General features: G+C 34.5%; 2 protein-coding genes and 1 non-coding gene across 3 annotated transcripts; 2 read left to right on the top strand and 1 right to left on the bottom strand.

The window, feature by feature from the left end:
* Window positions 1–3594: 3594 nt before the first annotated feature.
* LOC119838558 lies at window positions 3595–5492 on the top strand. The gene is made up of 3 exons (XM_038364544.1): window positions 3595–3704; window positions 4219–4344; window positions 5218–5492. The coding sequence occupies exons 1-3, from the start codon at window positions 3678–3680 to the stop codon at window positions 5479–5481; spliced, it is 417 nt and encodes a 138-aa protein (XP_038220472.1). The 5' UTR covers window positions 3595–3677; the 3' UTR covers window positions 5482–5492.
* A 451-nt stretch (window positions 5493–5943) lies between these two features.
* LOC119838520 (zinc finger protein 808-like) lies at window positions 5944–16483 on the bottom strand. The gene is made up of 9 exons (XM_038364494.1): window positions 16321–16483; window positions 15550–15659; window positions 13744–14644; window positions 11870–11964; window positions 9643–9753; window positions 8930–9052; window positions 8049–8243; window positions 7022–7229; window positions 5944–6038 (listed from the first exon to the last, which is right to left on the bottom strand). The coding sequence occupies exons 1-9, from the start codon at window positions 16414–16416 to the stop codon at window positions 5958–5960; spliced, it is 1920 nt and encodes a 639-aa protein (XP_038220422.1). The 5' UTR covers window positions 16417–16483; the 3' UTR covers window positions 5944–5957.
* Window positions 13019–13092, top strand: Trnan-guu. The gene has a single exon. It is a non-coding gene; the product is annotated as a tRNA-Asn (tRNA).
* Window positions 16484–18573: the final 2090 nt, after the last annotated feature.

The following is an 18573-nucleotide window of genomic DNA, read 5'->3' as shown; positions in this document are numbered from 1 at the left end:
CGAGTGAACGCGAGTTTGTGAAAAATTTCAATCTATATATCGTACCTATTAATTTCCAATTTCTATTACTTATTTCATTTACCAAACACAGCTATGAGAATATGTCGAATGTTATCAGTATCGTTTAAGCAATTTAGTATTATAGACGTATTAATTCACTATGTTATAAGTGTTTATATTAAGGTCTATTAATTAAAATGTGTATACATATTACCAGTATTACAAAACCGGCTTTATATGTCAGGGATCACACGGATGGCACTAGGTTTCAAATAAAAAAGGTTCATCAAAATTGGTTCACACAGTCAAAAGTTCTGTAGTTTAAGAAAGTTTCTGTCTCCTTGTTTTTATAGTCGGTTGAACGATACTTTGAGGCGTTAGTCCTGCTAATCCTACTAATATTATAAATGCGAAAGTTTGTGAGGACGGATGTATGTGTATGTTTATTACTCTTTCGCGCAGAAACTACTGAACCGATTGCAATGGAATTTGGTACGTAGATAGCTGGACAACTGGATTACCACATAGGCAACTTTTTATCTTACGAGGGTGAAATCGCGGGGCGCAGCTCGTAGGTAATAAAGATATTCCTGGAGTATTATATTAGCTGTAGAGGTAGGCATTCAGCATCATGGACGTTTACGAACTTTAGTATATTACGTCTATGATCTTAATAGTTGAAACATTCTTTATTCCTCACAGACTGCAAAAGAAACATCAACACCGAATCTGTCACAAATAAATGTTCTAGAACATAACATAGACAATCAAACCGCGAACGAAATAAATTCAAAAATCAATACTGATACCGGCATAGAATATTCTAACTTCAATAATGATAACATAAAAGCGACGGTACAATGCAATTTACAAAAAGATATGTCATTTATGGCAACACGAAATATGCTAGACACAGATAAAACACAGTCTACACAAGCAGTTATTAAAGATTCCAATATATTTGACTCACAAGAAACGGAAATATATACACTACATTTTCCTGAAAGTAACACTCATATAAGCCAGAGCCAAGACAACCTTATTATAACTAAAAACTGCTTAATTAATAAACAAAGACAACACATAACTCAGAATCTCAATAATAAAATAAATTTCTCCATAAACACTGATGCAAATCAGATAATAGATGACGTAGAAGCAAAATCTAAAGTAATTAATATTATGAATGAAGAAATAAGACATAACATTGAGGAAAATCACGATTCGCAAAGTATTCAGGGGCATTTAAGGAAGAAAGTGAAACCTATTCAATACACTGATACTTTAAACATAGAACAAGTTAACACCAATGAGAACGCTGCAACAAATATATTGTCTAATACAGAAAAACTTTATATTGATATACACCAAAGATTTAATGGCATATTTAGCCAAGACAGTCAACTATTCAGTCTATCTAGTCAAGAGTCTACTATACATAGAGAAAAAATACAAAACGAATCGGAAAATTTAAGTCTAGGAAACTCAAAGGAAAAAAAATCATTAGAAAATAACGCATCATTAGATTTTGGATTTTTAAACACGTCACTTAATTCATCCGCATACAAAATACATAATTCCAATCAATCTAGAAAACGTATTTACCCCGATTTAAGTCAGAATAGTTCTCAAAGTGAACTGTCAAATTTGAATTCAAAATCAAATTCAAGAACTATGCATTCAAATCAAAATTATCCCGATTCACTATTTGGTGTGAACAGTATGGATTCATTAAATGAAGACAGTCATATAAACGTAGATAATATTTACGAATTTAATAAACTACACAGTAATAATGACGTAATATCTACAGAATTGCATTTAGATGATAACATGGGAAATATTTCGAATCTTGAAGATTCTAGAAAAGTTAATGATATAGTAATAGATGCGGAAACGAAAAAAGTTAATAGCATTCAAAATTGCAATAAACTTTCTAATACAAGAGATACAACACCTATACAAACAAATAGTCATTTAGAAAAACAAATATGTTCAGAAAATAACAATTCATTAAATAATGCTATTTATAACAAACTACAACATAAAATATCTGATACTGATCCATTTAATTACAAAGATAGACACTATCAACATACAGGAATACAAAACGAAATAAATATAGTTAAAGAAAACGAACAAATAAATGAAAGACCTACAGTAAATGAAAGAACGACCTGCTTCGAATTAGATAGCGATACAGACGTTATGAAAGACCTATCTGAATCACAAGCAGAAATAATTCCGTTTAAAGTTATGGAGGAGTTGAATAAAATAAAAAATTATTTAAATAGAAGAAATAGATTTAATAGTGAGAGTCACGGAACAGATTCGGGATATAAAAGTAACTCTAGAGAATCTTATCATAATGGTAATGATAAAATTGAAATCGATTTTAGAAAAAGTAAAAAGGGAAGTCCCGTGTCCCCTTCTGGGGTATGGGGCAGATGACATACATCTGTTTCACTGATCGATTTTCTTTATGGACAAGTAGGTGATCAGCCTTCTGTGTCCTGTCAGACCGAGACATTTTTTTTATTGTCCCCACCGAGAATCGAACCCAGGACCTCTCGTTTTTACGCTCACGCGTTTACCACTGTATCAAGGAGTCGATTTTAGGATATAAATATATTTTTTTTTGTATTTTTTCTTTCATAAAATGTATGTATCTTTTCTACAAAAAAGGTAGGGGTGCTACTCCAGTTTCTAAAATTTAACCAGCTGACAACTGTCGAATAGACAAGGAATCTATTAGTTGAAAACCCAAAAAAGTATTGCAACAAGCTCCTTCGTTTTTTGAAAAGTCGATTGAAAAAAAATACAGTCGACTAGTAAATATGTCTTAAACTAATTTTGTAATTCTACAAATTAAATGCAATTTATGAACATTTGAGAGAACTTTACAATACCTTTGCCCGCGGCTTCGCATGCGTTAAATTCGGCATAGTTTAAAATATTTTATTATTCATATAAACCCTCCTCTTGTATCTCTCTATCTTTAAAAAAAATCCCCAAGAATTATGTGTGTAGTTTTAAAGATCCAAGCATACATACACACATATGGAACACACGCGAGAAGCGACCACTTTATAGTATGTAGTGATAAAAAATTGGATTCTATCTCCCATTTAAAGCAAAGTTTCCTGTAACGAAGATTTCCAATTATATTGTTTTTTTTTTCTCGTTAATTCCGTGGGTTTTCAACTGTTTGTGAAGTGAACGTAACTCTTAAAATATATAAATAATAGTAAAATGCACCCCACGCTTTTTACTCTGAATTGAATTTATGTTGTTATAACTTAAATTCTATTATATTTTTGTTTTGAGGTGATTCATTATGATCGATTGTTTCATCTGCAACTATAGTTACATTAAACTCTTTGCCATCGAAAATTATTATCTAGTTTTTAGTTCAATTTGCAATAAAAGCATGTTTTTTTAGTTTTTCAAACTATATATTTTATAGAATCCCATAGAATCTGGTTTGGCACCTCCCTCCCCCCCACCCTCCACGTCTATGACCTTTTTGTAGAAAACAACTATTTCTAATATTTTATTCATGTGACATATTTATTTCTATTTCTTTTCATATAGCGTCGCAATCTAGTCTATGGTTGAATCAATCAGCGCATTGTCTTTTTACGTACCTTTCCCAATGCCCTTTACTTGTTTCTACAATGGAAATTAACTATGAAATAGCGAAGGTAAATATATGTATTTTCTTCTGATAAATCATTAAATTGCAAATTCTATTTGTTTTTGAGAAATACGTGTTTGTTAATAGATATTTAAATTTGGCGCCAAAACACCATTTTAATTTTCTTTCTCGAAGGACTTGTGACACAGTCACCATTGATAATATATTTTCTTATTATACATGTAAGCCTTCCTCTCGAATATCTCATTCTATTTAAAAACATTCAACAAGCAAAGAGTAAATATATAATAAAATTAATGTTACAAGAAGTTAATATTGAATGATCAATCTAAAGAATAGTAAAGTTTATTTAGTTTTATATCATTGAAATGCTTGATTAATGAGAAATTTTGAAAGAATAGAAAAAAATTGATCACGAGACCAGAAAATTGTTTCGAACCCACATCTTTTTGCCAAACCGTAGCAACCCCTCGAGGCCACCCATGATCCCGGGTTAGCAATCGAATTTCTTCTACTCTGTCGGTTTTATGTATATATAGTAAAGTATAAAATTATTCTAGGCTTTAGGTATTTTAATAGACAGACTACACGACGACGAGAAATATCCGTCATTTCTTGATGAAATGCTTGAATTTATCGATCGACTGCTTCTTAATGTTTATAATGGCGATTTTAGTGATGTTTTGGTATGTTGTATGTTTTATTCTATTTATTGACTGACTTGACGTGTTTTCTGATTTGCTTTTAACTGATTTTTACTTGGAGGTTATTATATTTCTTTGTGAAATAAGTAGGTACGCAATAAGAGGCACGATTATCCTAACAATTCGTTAATATTTCTCAGTTTCTAAAAAATGACGAGAGCGTCGATCGTCTGATTCTACTAAATAAATCGCAGAACATAATAAAATTTACAATCGAAAAAATTACGAAAGTTCTAGAAAATTTCCATGAACGATTGGAAAGGGGCAGCCATGTTGAATTGGAAAATATAAATAACGCTGAAAATTTGTGCTTTGTGTTCCATTTATTGGAGGTGATTTTTGAAAAATCTTCATTTATTAAGTATTATTATTATTTATTTTTAATTTTTCTTTTCTCCATACAGTACAGTACAGAAATTCATCAACCTAAACTACTAAATCTTACTAATATTGTAAATGCGAAGTTTGTAAGGATGTATGCGTGTTTGTTGCTATTTCACGCAAAGACTACTGTACCGATTGCAAGGAATTTTGGTATGTAGACAGCTGGACAAATGGAATAACATATAGGCAACTTTTTATCTCGATATTCCTACAGGATATGGACTTACGCGGGTGAAACCGCGGGGCGCGTTATATATATTTCCTTCAAAACTTTTGATTAGAATTTTACTAACTTTGAAGACAGTTTTATGTTTTATTTATCTAAGATATTATATTGATGAGATCAAGTTATTAAACTTTCAACATTAATTATTTATAAAAGAATTAATTTGTAAATTCATTAGTTATACTAGTATAGTATTATATAATTGTGGTTATACGAATTGATAAAATTCATTCATAATTTCACAGATATTATTAAAAAAACACACCACGCAGATGAGTCAAACATCGCAACAGAGTCAAGATGAGAAAATTTTAAAACGTTCCACGCTAACGGAAATATGGCGGAAGAAGTGGAATTTGACTAAAGCAGAAGTGTACCATAAACACGAGCGGCGTGACGTCATCGTCATGTGCAGTGACGTTTTGAATAAAATCATCGTTAGGTCTATGGAAGGGTACAGTTTGGTCGCGTTCGCCGCTCTGCAGTGTTTTAATTTGTTGCAATCTTGAATAAATGATTCAATTAATTCGTAGTTTTATTTTCTTAAAAATAATGCATTATAATTTAATTTTTTAATTTTGTCGATGGATTCGCGTTTTGGGCCAATAATAATATTATTTGAACTGGTACGATTGCATAAAGATAATATAACCGATGCGACCATAGATTTATTTTTCTTCTTTATGTTTGGTATATTTGTACTCTATTAAAAAATTAACGATTTAAACGTATTTTACCTCAGAAAAGGATCGATTTTGTGACGTCATATGTTATAAAAAGTCGCTTTTTCTGTCCCCACGTATATGCTTAAATCTTTTAAAACTACGCAACGGATTTTGATGGGATGTTTTTTTAATATATAGAGTGATTCAAGGAGAAGGTTTATATGTATAAAATATCTATTTAACTACTTCGAATTAACGCGTGCGAAGCCACGGGCAAAAGCTAGTTAAAAATAAAACACAACAATATCACAGATGATTTATTAATACAACGAAGCGAGATGCTCTTCTAGTTTCGCTTTCTCACAGTTCTCTCTGAGATGCCTGTTCAGTTTATTTGTACCCTGAAACACAAGAAAATGATTCACACGTATTGATAAAACAATTACTAGTAAAGTTTTGCCCCAATACGGGCTTCTATTTATTATAAAAAAATATAAGAATCATTGGCTCAAATGGTACAAAATTAAAACTTTTTTTTAATTTAGAACCTAATTTTATATAGATCAGTTCGCTCCATTGCGACTAATATTCTAACTGGTACGAACATTACATAAAGACTAGCTGCTCACCCCGGCGTTACGTGGTACATATATAGCGTATGTCACGCAGTGAACAGCTTTACAATAGTGAAAGAATTTTTAAAATCGATCCAGTTTTAAAAAATTCTATCTAGTCTATCCATTACAAACAAATAAATTAATAAAAAGCCAAATTCTTCCTCTTTATAATATTAGTGTTGATAAAACACAGCCAAATGGTTCGAGATGTTTGTCCATCGTCATATATATCTCTTTTTAGCACTAAACTCTATCGAAAATTGAACGAATCTAATCATTTCATCGAGTAAACAGCATAAAATGTCATATCACGCTCTCTAATTATTTATTTATTTTATTTAACACTTTATTGTGCTGGTATACAAATATACAAATAAACCTTAAATATAAAAACTTACAACTAGACCAGCACAGAAGGCGACCTTATCACTAAAGAGTGATCTCTTCCAGGCAACCCACTGTGTAAAGAAATAGCAAAAAGCAGGAGGTAGATATTAAGTACATAAATATATGTATTAGCTTTGAATATTTAATCTATACATATCTTATATATAAAAATCAATTGCTGTTGGTTAGTCTCGCTAAAACTCGAGAACGGTTGAACGGATTTATCTTATTTTGGTCTTGATATGTCCGTGGAGGTATAGGGAAGGTTTAAAAGGTGAGAACAATAAGGAAAATATGCTGAAACAATATTCTATGGCGTTGCGAAGTTCGCCGGGACCGCTAGTGTATATATATATATGAACACACACACAAGAGCTCACCTTAAAGCTATTCCCGCACAGGTGGCAGACGGCGGTGCGCACGCGCACGTCGCCCGCGTGCGCCCGCGCGTGGCGCGCGAGCGACCGCCGCGACGCGAACGCGCCGCCGCAGCGCGCGCACGCCAGCGGCGCCTGCGCGTGCGCGCGCGCGTGCGCCGCCAGCGCCGCCCGCGACGCGCACGCGCGCGCGCACAGCGGACACTCGAAACTTTAACGGAAAGTTTGTAAGGATGTGTGTGTGTGTGTGTGTGTGTGTTTGTTACTCTTTTACGCAAAAACTACAGAACCGATTGCAATGAAATTTATAACGTAGACAGCTGGACAACTGGAATAACATATAGGCAACTTTTTATCACGATATTCCTACGGGATACGGACTTACGCGGGTGAAAGTGCGGGGGGCAGCTAGTAATGCCATAAGCGGGCAACGCGAGTTTAAAGACACGAGTTATGGCGCAAGAGTTATAAGACATGACTTCGTTTTATATCATAGCGGGCAATTGAGCTGGTGATTCGCCTGATGGTGAGCGACCACCATTGCCCGTGAACAGAGCAGAGGTAGCGCCTCTGCGAATGCACTGCCCTCTCTTAAGAGGTAAGGGATAAGGAAAGGATTGACTGGAAAACAAAATAGCAAGAGGAAATGAACTGGGAAGGTTGTGGACAAGGAATAGGGCGTCCGACTCCCCCCACTCACCGTACGAAACACAGTAAGTAGCGTGCTACTATTTCGCGCCGGTTTCCTGTGGGGGTGTGGTATTTAAAACTGGTTTTAAATTTCGATGGAGTGTAGTCGATATTTCAATAAGGACAGTGTGTTTAATTTCTAGCTTTTAGTGTTATAGTATATGTCACTCGGTGAAGTTGCAGCTTTTCTTCAGTGAAAGAACTTATGAAATCGATCCAGCAGTTTTTGTGTGATAACATTACAAACACACAAAAATACAAAAGTATCCAGTATTTAATATAAGTTTACATGTGTTGTAAAACTTCAAATTTTACAATAAATTATAATAAAAATACATACACCGTAGTCTGATGCGCGAGACTGTTCCTATTATGCGCGAGCAGGCTCTTCCTCGTAGTGAAAACCGCATCGCAACGGGTACAGCAGTAGCGTTCTGTGTTTATTTCGTGCGACTTCTTGTGTTGCGTCAGCGTGTAGGGGCTGCTGTATATTCTGGGGCACTGGTCGCATTGGAACTTTCGCTTTATGTGCTTGCTGAAATCGCATCGATTTCGGTTCAGCTGGTTTGTTTAAACCAAGTAGGTGAGTCATACGAAATGTATCGTGTAAATGGAACGGTGTAACAAAATATTTTGTCAATGTTATAAATGCGAAAATTTTATTGTTAATTTGTTTTTTTGTTGGTTTGTCTCTCTTTCACGTCGCAACGGAGCGATTTTACTTTGTCGGTGAAACATCTCACTATGGGAAAAATATGTTTCACAGTAGAGTTACATAGACAATGCGGGCGGAGCCGCGGGTGGATGGTAGCATTTTAATAAAATAAATATATTTGTTTTAGTATCGGTAAATGTTTTGGAATTTCTTACTATACGAATTTTATAGGATAATCCTACTAATCCTACTAATATTATAATTTTCTACTAATATTATAAATGCGAAAGTTTGTAAGAATGTGTGTGTGTGTTTGTTGCTCTTTCACGCAAAAACTACTGAACCGATTGCAATGAAATTTGGTGCGTAGACAGCTGGACAACTGGAATAACATATAGACAACTTTTAATCCCGATATTCCTACGGGATACGGACTTACGCGGGTGAAACCGCGGGGCGCAGCCTGTGTCATAAATAGCAGAAGTTCAGTCAAGGTCTATGTATGTTTTTTTACAATTAAATTCCGACGCAGTCGGTTAATAGTATACCATATTTGGTATACTTACATCATATGCGTCCTCAGCACTGACTGGTTGGTGAAATGCTCATTGCAAACGGTACAGGAGTGCAGGCGGTTCGATACCTTCGTATGCACTCTCCTTATGTGCTGCTGCAGACCGTTCGCGTCTCTGGAAGGTGAGAACTATTTGTGTGTGGGCACGTCGAGCACGCTTCGGCACGAATTGGGCCAGCTCGCAGCGGGGAAGTACCACACCCGCACAGTAGACCGGCGTGACGCCAGCACTGCTTATAGCTTTGTGGCTTAGATTACAAAGCGAAGAAGACAAGTATAGGTTGGGTGTACATCTATATATATAAAATTCTCGTGTCACAGTTTTCGTTGCCATACTCCTCCGAAACGGCTCGACCGATTCTTATGAAATTTTTTGTGCATATCGGGTATGTTTGAGAATCGGCCAACATCTGTTTTTCATACCCCTAAATGATAAGAGTTAGGCAAAACAGCATTTGCCGGGACAGCTAGTATCTTATACTATTCAGGAACATTTCAACCGAGCATCATAGCTTCTTTCACACACTCACACAGAGAGGGAGAGAGAAAGAGAGGGAGAGAGAGGGAGAGATAGAGAGCGTGAGAGGGGGGGAGAAGGAGATAGAGAAAGAGAGAGAGGGAGATAGGGAAAGATAGAGACATAGAGATAGAGAAAGAGAGACACTTAAACCACACACAGATATCCACAGCATTTTGCGGTCTTACCTAAACAGATTCCCACACTGCGGACAAGCCACACTCTCAGCGGCCTTAGTTTGCACGCAGCCGTGGCCCCGCTTGGCCCTGGGGCCCATTGTGGCCCCGCATATTTGACACCTGTGTAGAGTCCCTGATCAGTTATCTATATCATTAATATTACAAAGCTGAAGATTTTTTCTTTATTCGAACCGCAAGGGACTGGAACATGCTTCCTGAGTCTGTGTTCCCTGACGGATGCAATCTGGGGATCTTCAAAAGTTGAGTGAACAGGTACCTCCTAGGGAAGCGCGCTCCATCTCAGACTACATGTACGCTTACCAGCAGGCGAGATGGTAGTCAAGCGCTTCTCTATCGCACAATAAAAAAATAAAAAAATAAAAATAAAGAGCTTGCTTGTTTGGTTGAACGCACTAATTTCAGGAACTACTGGGCTGATTTGAAAAATTCTTTCAGTGTTAGATAGCCTATTTATTGAGGAAGGCTATAGACTATATATCATCACGCTAAGACCAATAAGAGCAAAGCACTAATGTTTGAAAATCGGGGAAATTTTTTTTTCCTATTAAGAGCTAGCAGGGTTATCCTAAAGTAACTATTCCACACGGACGAAGTCGCGGTCGGAAGCTAGTTAAACTTATAAAGTTACACAAAATTATACATAGTTGTGTGATGAAAAAAAAAAAAGATACATTTAAATTATCAGCGGTTAGCGGCATTAAAACATCATACTATAAAATCTCTGTGGCGCCCTAGAGAAAGACAAACAAACGGACACACTGTTGCGTATGATATATTGGTAAGTAAGGAATATTTTAAATGCTGGTAAAGCTGTGACTACCTACGATTTTGATACATAAGTACTAATGTATTGGTGTTCAATTATGTATCAATTATCAATCAATCAATTTTAATTATGTATCAAGTTTCTTTAAATAATCGTATACGAGCAATTCTTGAGTATATATACATATATTCGAAAGATTTCAATTTATATATATATAAATAATTGGAATCTCGAAATCGGCTCCAACGATTTTCATGAAATTTAGTATATAGGGGGTTTCGGGGGCGATAAATCGATCTAGCTAGGAATCTTTTTTAGAAAATGTCACATTCGTGTTTTATCGACTTAAACTTACTTTTTTAACAAACAGGAGGCGTTTGAGTAGTCCCAATTTATTATTTCTGACATCTATTGGCGAATAATAATACCATAAATGCGAAAGTTTGTGAGGATGGATGCATATGTATGTGTGCGTCTGTTACTCTTTTACGCAAAAACTACTGAACCGAATGCAATAAATTTGCTACGTAGACAGCTGGACAACTGGAATAACATATAGGCAACTTTTTATCCCGATATTCTTACGGGATACGGACTTGCGCGGGTGAAACCGCGGGGCGCAGTTAGTAAATAAATAAATATTGGACAGCATAATGTTCCCATAGGAACAGAGGGTAGTTTCAAAATACTTCTCACAAATTAATTTGTGACATTGTTGGACGTAACCTCTGGATCTACCGAGCCGATATTAAAACTTCTTAAACCAATAGAATATAGACGTTATCTGTGAGAGTCATAAGCTATATTTTACTTTGTTTATATCTCGTATCAACCCGGGCAGCGCCGGGATGACCGGCTAGTATATAATTATTTTTACCAAAACACGCAAATCGTCAGAACTAACCTGAACTAAACGAGACCTTGCGACAAGTAACAACCATTCAATATAAATGGATTCTTCAAAATCGGCTCACCCACTAAAAAGCAATAAGCTAACAAACACAAAATAAATACAATTACGAATTGACATCCTGCTACACTTTAAATTCGTTTAAAATATAGATAAAAAATACACCCTGCTACCATTTTAAAGTCGTTTAAAATATAGATAAAAAATACACCCTGCTTCCATTTTAAATTCGTTTAAAATATAGATAAAAAATACACCCTGCTACCATTTTAAATTCGTTTAAAATATAGATAAAAAAGACACCCTGCTACATTTTTAAAGTCGTTTAAAATATAGATAAAAAATACACCCTGCTACATTTTTAAAGTCGTTTAAAATATAGATAAAAAAGACACCCTGCTACATTTTTAAAGTCGTTTAAAATATAGATAAAAAAGACACCCTGCTAACTTTTTAATGTCGTTTAAAATATAGACAAAAAAAAAAACATATACCCATCGACTTTTCATAGATGAAGAAAAATGTAGATAATATAGAACCTGTAGAGGTCCGTATGCGAGGCGACGTGCGTGCGCAGGAGTGCGTGCGTCGCGAAGCGCAGCGTGCACGTGTCGCAACGATACTCGCCGTTTGACTGGAAACGTGAGTAAATAAACATTTAATTTAAATAAGTTAATATAATTAAAATCATAAAGTTTGTGGTAGTCGAGCACGCTACGGCTCACCCACTAAAAAGCAATAAGGTAACAAACACAATAAACATACAGTTACGAATTAGCGAATTGGGCCAGCTCGCACCGGGGAAGTACCACACCCCCACAGGAGACCGGCGTGAAATAGCATAATGCTGTGTTTCGTTCGGTGAGTGGGGGAGCCGGAGGCCCATATCCCTTTCCTTACCATTCCTATTCCTGTCCTACATTCCTCTAATCAATCCTTTCCTAATCCCTTTCCAATTTTAAGTCGGCAATCCATTTGTAGAGGCGTAAGGTCTGCAAACGACCTCACGACTCTCCAAATGTTCATGGGCGATCACTTAACATCAGGCAACCCACCAGCTCCATTGCCGAAGGTGACATAAAAAAAAATCACACACATATTATAAACTAGCTGCGTCGTCCTACTATCCTATTCTATCCTATCCTACTTAATATTATAAATGCGAAAGTTTGTAAGGATGTGTGTGTGTTTGTTGCTTTTTCACGCAAAAACTACTCAACCGATTGCAATAAAATTTGGTACGTAGATAGCTGAACAACTAGAAACATATAGGCAACTTTTTATCTCGATATTCCTACGAGATATGGACTTACGCGGGTGAAACCGCGGGGCGCAGCTAGTATCATTGTAATAGAGAAAATTTGTAGCATGTCTCCAAGGATCTCCCAACCCACACTTGGCCGGGGTGGTAGATGGGATGGATCCTAATGGGAGGCCCGTGTCCCAGCAGTGGGAACATAATATATGGGCTGATAATAGTGCAATGGTAGTTTTAATTGGGAAACATATGCACAATAAATTCTATAGTTAAAGAAACTTTGACCTTGTATTTATTTATTCAATTGTTCCATAGACGCTTAAATAGCAAGAGTTCATTCGAAATTTCTAGTAAATTTTTTTCAATTAAATTTTCTTTGCAATACATGTACATGTATAAAATATATGCTAATTTCTAACTACCGCCCATCGCCTCCGTGGCGCAATCGGCTAGCGCGTTCGGCTGTTAACCGAAAGGTTGGTGGTTCGAGCCCACCCGGGGGCGTAATAACTATTTTATTATATTTTTTTACAATATTCAACATTATAATATAATTCGCTTGAGTAAATATAAACTAGGAAATAAATTAATTATCCACTCCACACTGGTAATTTTTAAAAATGATTCGTAAAAAAAAAATTATATTTATTTTATAATTTCTTTCACGCTAATATAGCTGGATTCATTGTTGTTAATATGGGATTTATGTATCTTGTAGGAATATCGGGATAAAAAGTTGCCTATATGTTATTCCAGTTGTCCAGCTGTCTATGTACCAATCAAATTAAATTGCATTTGGTTCAGTAGTTTTTGCGTGAAAGATCAACAAACGCACACACATCCTTACAAACTTTCGCATTTATAATATTAGGTAGGATGTCACCCAGTGAACTTGCCGGTTTCCAGTGGTGAAAGAATTTTTGAAATCGGTCCAGTAGCTTTTGCCTAAAAAACATCACAAACACACAAAAATACAAGTCTTCTCTTTATAATACTAGTGCATATCACTTACCACCAGATCAGTTACCTGCTACGACATAAAACACTATTTTTTAACGGAACCCTTTGTGACGCGAGGCCAACTAGCCTTGACCGACCTTTTATTTACATATTTACTTGTAACTATTAATTAGATTTTAGCCTAAGGTTACTCACCTCTTCGTGCCTCATCATATGCGCTTGATAGGTATCCTTAAATAGAAATCCTAAGGCACAATTGTAGCACTTAAACTCCGCCTCTATGTACTTCCTACTCTTTCGATTTCTCTCCAACTCTGCTCTCTGCTCCTCTAGACTCCGCACGATCTTCTTGAAGCCTTTCCTCTTCGACTTTTTCTTCTTCACTTTTTTATCTTCTATGCTTAATTCATTTATATTCTCTTCTGTATCGAGTTCATTCGTATTAACCTCAGCATTTGTTTCATTTGCTTCATCTATTGTAGGTGCATTTCGATCATTTGTTTTTTCATCATCATCATCAGGATAATTTATATCATTCGTATCATAATTATCCGACTTATCATCATCTGTATTAATTATAAGTCTGTCTTCACTTTCGTCTTCATAAAGTTCTGTCACTAAATCATTATTAACTTCATCTTTGACTGTTACATCATCATTTTTTATTGCACCAACATTATTTATCATTTCATTATTTTCGCATTTAGTACAATCCATATCGTGAATTTCATCGTTATCATTTTTACAATCATTATTGCTATTAGCTTTGTCTGTGTGCGTGAAATGTTCATATCTAAATTCGTTATTAATCTTAACGTTCGTATGCAATTTCTCATCATTATTCAGACACATGTTATTATCATTTGTATAATTGTAATGATCTGGAACATTCTCCGTTTTGTTGACGTCATATTGTTTATCATTAAAGTCATATTCATTGTTGATACCGATATAATGATTTTCGTTAAAGTGATTTTCATTAAAATCATTATTATATTCGTATTGATACTGTTTCACTTGATACTGATCGCAATCTTCCGGGCATAATATGTTAATTTCTATGTCGCTTCGGTGCAGATTTATAGTGCCTTTTTCGCTGAAAATCAGTAATATACAATTAAATTTACTGTACTGATTCAAAAATCATATCACGAAGTCGTTCTATTGCGACGTGAAATAAAAACACATGAACACACTTTCATATTAATGACATTAGTAATGATTGAGAGAAAAATACAGCTTTGCACCCACAACTATGCCTGCATTAAATTCATTTTATTACTCAACAGACATTTACCACAACCCTCATAGGAGGCCTGAGTCCCAGCAGTGGAAACATATATGGACAGTAGTCCATCATCAGTAGATGATGAAGATGATGATGAGACATTTCCCCATATGTATTTCCAATCCTTACTTCACCACATTCATGCTGAGTTTTTCTGTTTATAACAAAATATTGTAAAACCGTTATTATCCAAAGCTTTGTCATTCTCTATATGTAGGTATGAATATGTATACCTAAATGCCAGTGAGAACAGTTTGCCGTAGCCTTGCCCGTGTTTAAAATATAGATTATTTCACTCATGAATTATGAACATATCCAAGGGTGAAAGATTTAAATTGGTCCAGCAGTTCATGAGATTATCTCCTACATCACAAGCAGCTCACATATTCACAAACTTCTTTATAACTATTCCTACTAATTAGAACAGATATCCATCAAAATCTATTCAGAAGTTTAGTCATAAAAGCTGATAGACAGATATAGTAGACACTCCTCCCGGCTCCCCCCAGAAATCTGGGGGATGTTTTATCCCAAGGGACCATTTAATTGGGGTAAAAAGTATCATATCACCCAAGACGGCTCATACCCTGTCTGTATACCAAATTTAATAAAAATCCGTTCATTCGTTTCAGCACGAGTGACAGACAAAGATCCAAACAAACCAACTTTCACATTTATAATATGAGTGTGATACATTTATAAGTAGGGATCACCTGAACAACACTGGATACTCCAAACTGCGCTTCAAACATATAGACCTAAACATGAACAGTTTGTTCAGAACGTGACAGCAGATGTAGCAGAGGTGGGAGTCGGGGCACAGCTGTGGAAGAAGTCAATGTCTCCTTGTATTATATTCATATATGATTACAAACAAACCATATGTGTATGTATATGCTTCTGATGTGGGATTCGAGCATGCTTCAGCACAAATTGGGCCAGCTAGCAATCGAAGTAGTACCACACGACCACAAAATATTTGGCATGAAATATTAGTGTAGCATGTTAATATTAAATTATATGATCACAGAATAAGTTTTACTAGAACTGTATAAGTCTTTTCTACAAAACAGGACAACAATTTCCCTAGGTGGGGGCCACCACACCAAATTAAAAATAGAACCAAATGACAACAAGAATTATGTCAATTGCCGAGTTACCGAAAAACAAAGTAAATTCGAAGGCCTCATCATTTTCGTGAGGTCGGTTGAAGATTGTTAGATTTTTTTTCTAAGGATTTTTTCATTACGATGACGGTACAAAATGCTTCCAATGTGATTGTCTGAATATATACTATGTCTGAATCTAAGTATCTAATCTAAGTACAAGATTTATTTTGATTCAATTGTTTATTACTTCTAAACTGAAGTGAGCCACGACAACGTGTGTACTAGCAACAATTTAGGGGTAATAACTAATTAAGGAATACAATTTTGTATTTAGTAATGTTCATTTTACTTTATAAGAATCACTATGTAACTCACGTTAATACCGACGACTTCTTTATACTTTTCCCGTGTTTCTTCATTTGTTTCATCATTAACTGTACTATGGCATATAAAACACAAGTACGAAGACATAATTTATATATTATAACATATTATATAGTTTATAAGTTTGAATTTTATGCGTATAATAAATAACAAAACTGTTCTCACATAATTATCATTTGTTTACATTTTAGACTTTGACATTTATTATCTTTTATAATTTCTAGATCACTACAGATAATAAAAAATTAAAAACGAAGAATACGATTACCTTCCTACATAAATAATAAGTTTATAATGTTTTGGCAAACTTCACTTGCAGTACATTTATATGTCTTCGTTGTTTTCTGTTTTATATATTTTCTTGTTTGCCTTTTTCGTATAGAATAAGTTTTGAATAATTCGGAAATTAGTTTGTATTTTTTTTTATACATCCACACATAGCATACATGTGCCATAATTTTATTATTATTGTATTAGTGTATGGTAAATATGCTTAGGTTTGGAATAATATAAGAATTTAATTTTGCAAAAAGATTTTTGTGTCAAAGTTATTAAAAAAATATGGCACTTGACTAATTTCTTATTCTGGCTGCTGGCATTTGGCAACACTGGATTCACGCATGTCGCACGTCAGGAAAGGAGATTTTTGTGCTTCGAAGCATACAATAATTAAAAAACACTCGGTTTCTTCGCGAAGCGATTTGTTCTAGCGCCAAACCGTGGACAATAATACTATAATATTAATATTTATGCGTTAAATGTGACAGTGCCGTCGCTTTTTTAAATTAACTGAGTCGCTGATCCTTGAACTATATCTGTACATTATAGCCCCTAAATTATATTATTTAGACTTGTTTGCGTCGTTTCCTGTATTCGTGCGACAATCGTAATACTAAAAATTATTGAAAAAGTTTTGTAATAAAGTGACCTTTACGGTAGAAAATAGTTATGTGTTTAGCAATGTTTGCCGGTTTTGCAAATTTCCGAGTGCATGTTACAAAGATAATTTGATGAAGAAACTGTCTACCGATGATATTGGCTGTGAGAGCTTTGGTAAGTATTCATATATATTCTGTACAAAAAAAAAATACTATACCAAACCATGGTCTATTCATAAAAAAAAATTGTCAACAAAAAAAGCCTTGTGTATCACAATTTATCTTGTAATAAGGATTAATGTATTTTTAAGATATTGACAATATTTTTAATCTAATTATTGGTATTAGGTCAGTAGGCGAGACTCTAATAGGATTCTAGTTGGATACTTTTGAGGCATTATAATATGTAAAATCTATGAAGATGATTTCTATTTTAAAATTTCGGTCTTTATATTGCCTTGGATTTTTTGTGTACATTTTGATGTGTATTTTTAAATAAAATAATCATTGATAAGGAATTCCTTGATTTGAAAACAATGGGTCATTTGAATTTTTTAAATGAATAAGTTATTTTGTGATTATTTTAAAGATTTATTATCATTATTATACTTTTATTTTATTTTTTTTTTTTTCAATTGTTCATTGTTTCCAAATTTGAAATATTACTTTTTAAGGATAGTTTTGTCCCAAGGTACTTTTGTGAAGTCCCATGTCCCCTACTGGGGTATGGGGCAGATGATATACATCTGTTTCACTGATCGATTTTCTTTATGGATGAGTAGGTGATCAGCCTTCTGTGTCCTGCCAGACCGAGACATTTTTTTTTTATTGTCCCCACCGGGAATCGAACCCAGGACCTCTCGGTTCTATGTTCACGCGTTTACCACGGTACCAAGGAGGCGGTCGGTCCCAAGGTACTGATACAATATATATATAATTTATATATTTTATATAAATTAGCCAATTGCTATCCTAAGTTTTATATAAGATGAAATATATTCCAAATACTACAGATTCATAAGATAAAAAAAAACACAAGTCATAGATTTGGTTTGATATAATCATTTTTGACAATGTTTTATGCATTAATGAAAAAAAAAAGTTCATAATTTTGAAATTTTTTTAACATTAATATGAACACCAGGCGAGTATGCAAAAACAAATTGATTTTTCAATTTATTTTTTGCACATTCAATCATGTAGAAAACATTACCACTGCTCAAATGGTGAAGGAAACCATTGTGAGGAAACCAGCATTATTATTATTATTATTTTATTTAAGCACACCAGCAGCTAAAAAGCTGATGCGTGTGTATTTTATGATTTGAAGAAAACATTTAGTTCATCCAATTTATTTTTAAAACTA

The sequence above is a fragment of the Zerene cesonia genome, unplaced genomic scaffold (assembly GCF_012273895.1).
Source record: "Zerene cesonia ecotype Mississippi unplaced genomic scaffold, Zerene_cesonia_1.1 Zces_u003, whole genome shotgun sequence".
Classification (NCBI taxonomy): domain Eukaryota; kingdom Metazoa; phylum Arthropoda; class Insecta; order Lepidoptera; family Pieridae; genus Zerene; species Zerene cesonia.
Note: the sequence above shows the minus strand (reverse complement) of the source record. Positions and strands in the feature narration are given on the sequence as shown.

Excerpts from the sequence above, each read along its gene's own strand:
- LOC119838558 (XM_038364544.1), top strand. The coding sequence starts at position 3,678 with ATGGAAATTAACTATGAAATAGCGAAG. Across the intron at positions 3,705-4,218 it reads TTAACTATGAAATAGCGAAG|GCTTTAGGTATTTTAATAGA; the intron begins GTAAATATATGT and ends AAATTATTCTAG. Across the intron at positions 4,345-5,217 it reads GCGATTTTAGTGATGTTTTG|ATATTATTAAAAAAACACAC; the intron begins GTATGTTGTATG and ends ATAATTTCACAG.
- LOC119838520 (XM_038364494.1), bottom strand. The coding sequence starts at position 16,416 with ATGTCTTCGTACTTGTGTTTTATATGCCATAGTACAGTTAATGATGAA. Across the intron at positions 11,965-13,743 it reads ATATGATGAGGCACGAAGAG|TCAAACGGCGAGTATCGTTG; the intron begins GTGAGTAACCTT and ends TCACGTTTCCAG. Across the intron at positions 9,754-11,869 it reads TCGCATACGGACCTCTACAG|GTGTCAAATATGCGGGGCCA; the intron begins GTTCTATATTAT and ends GACTCTACACAG.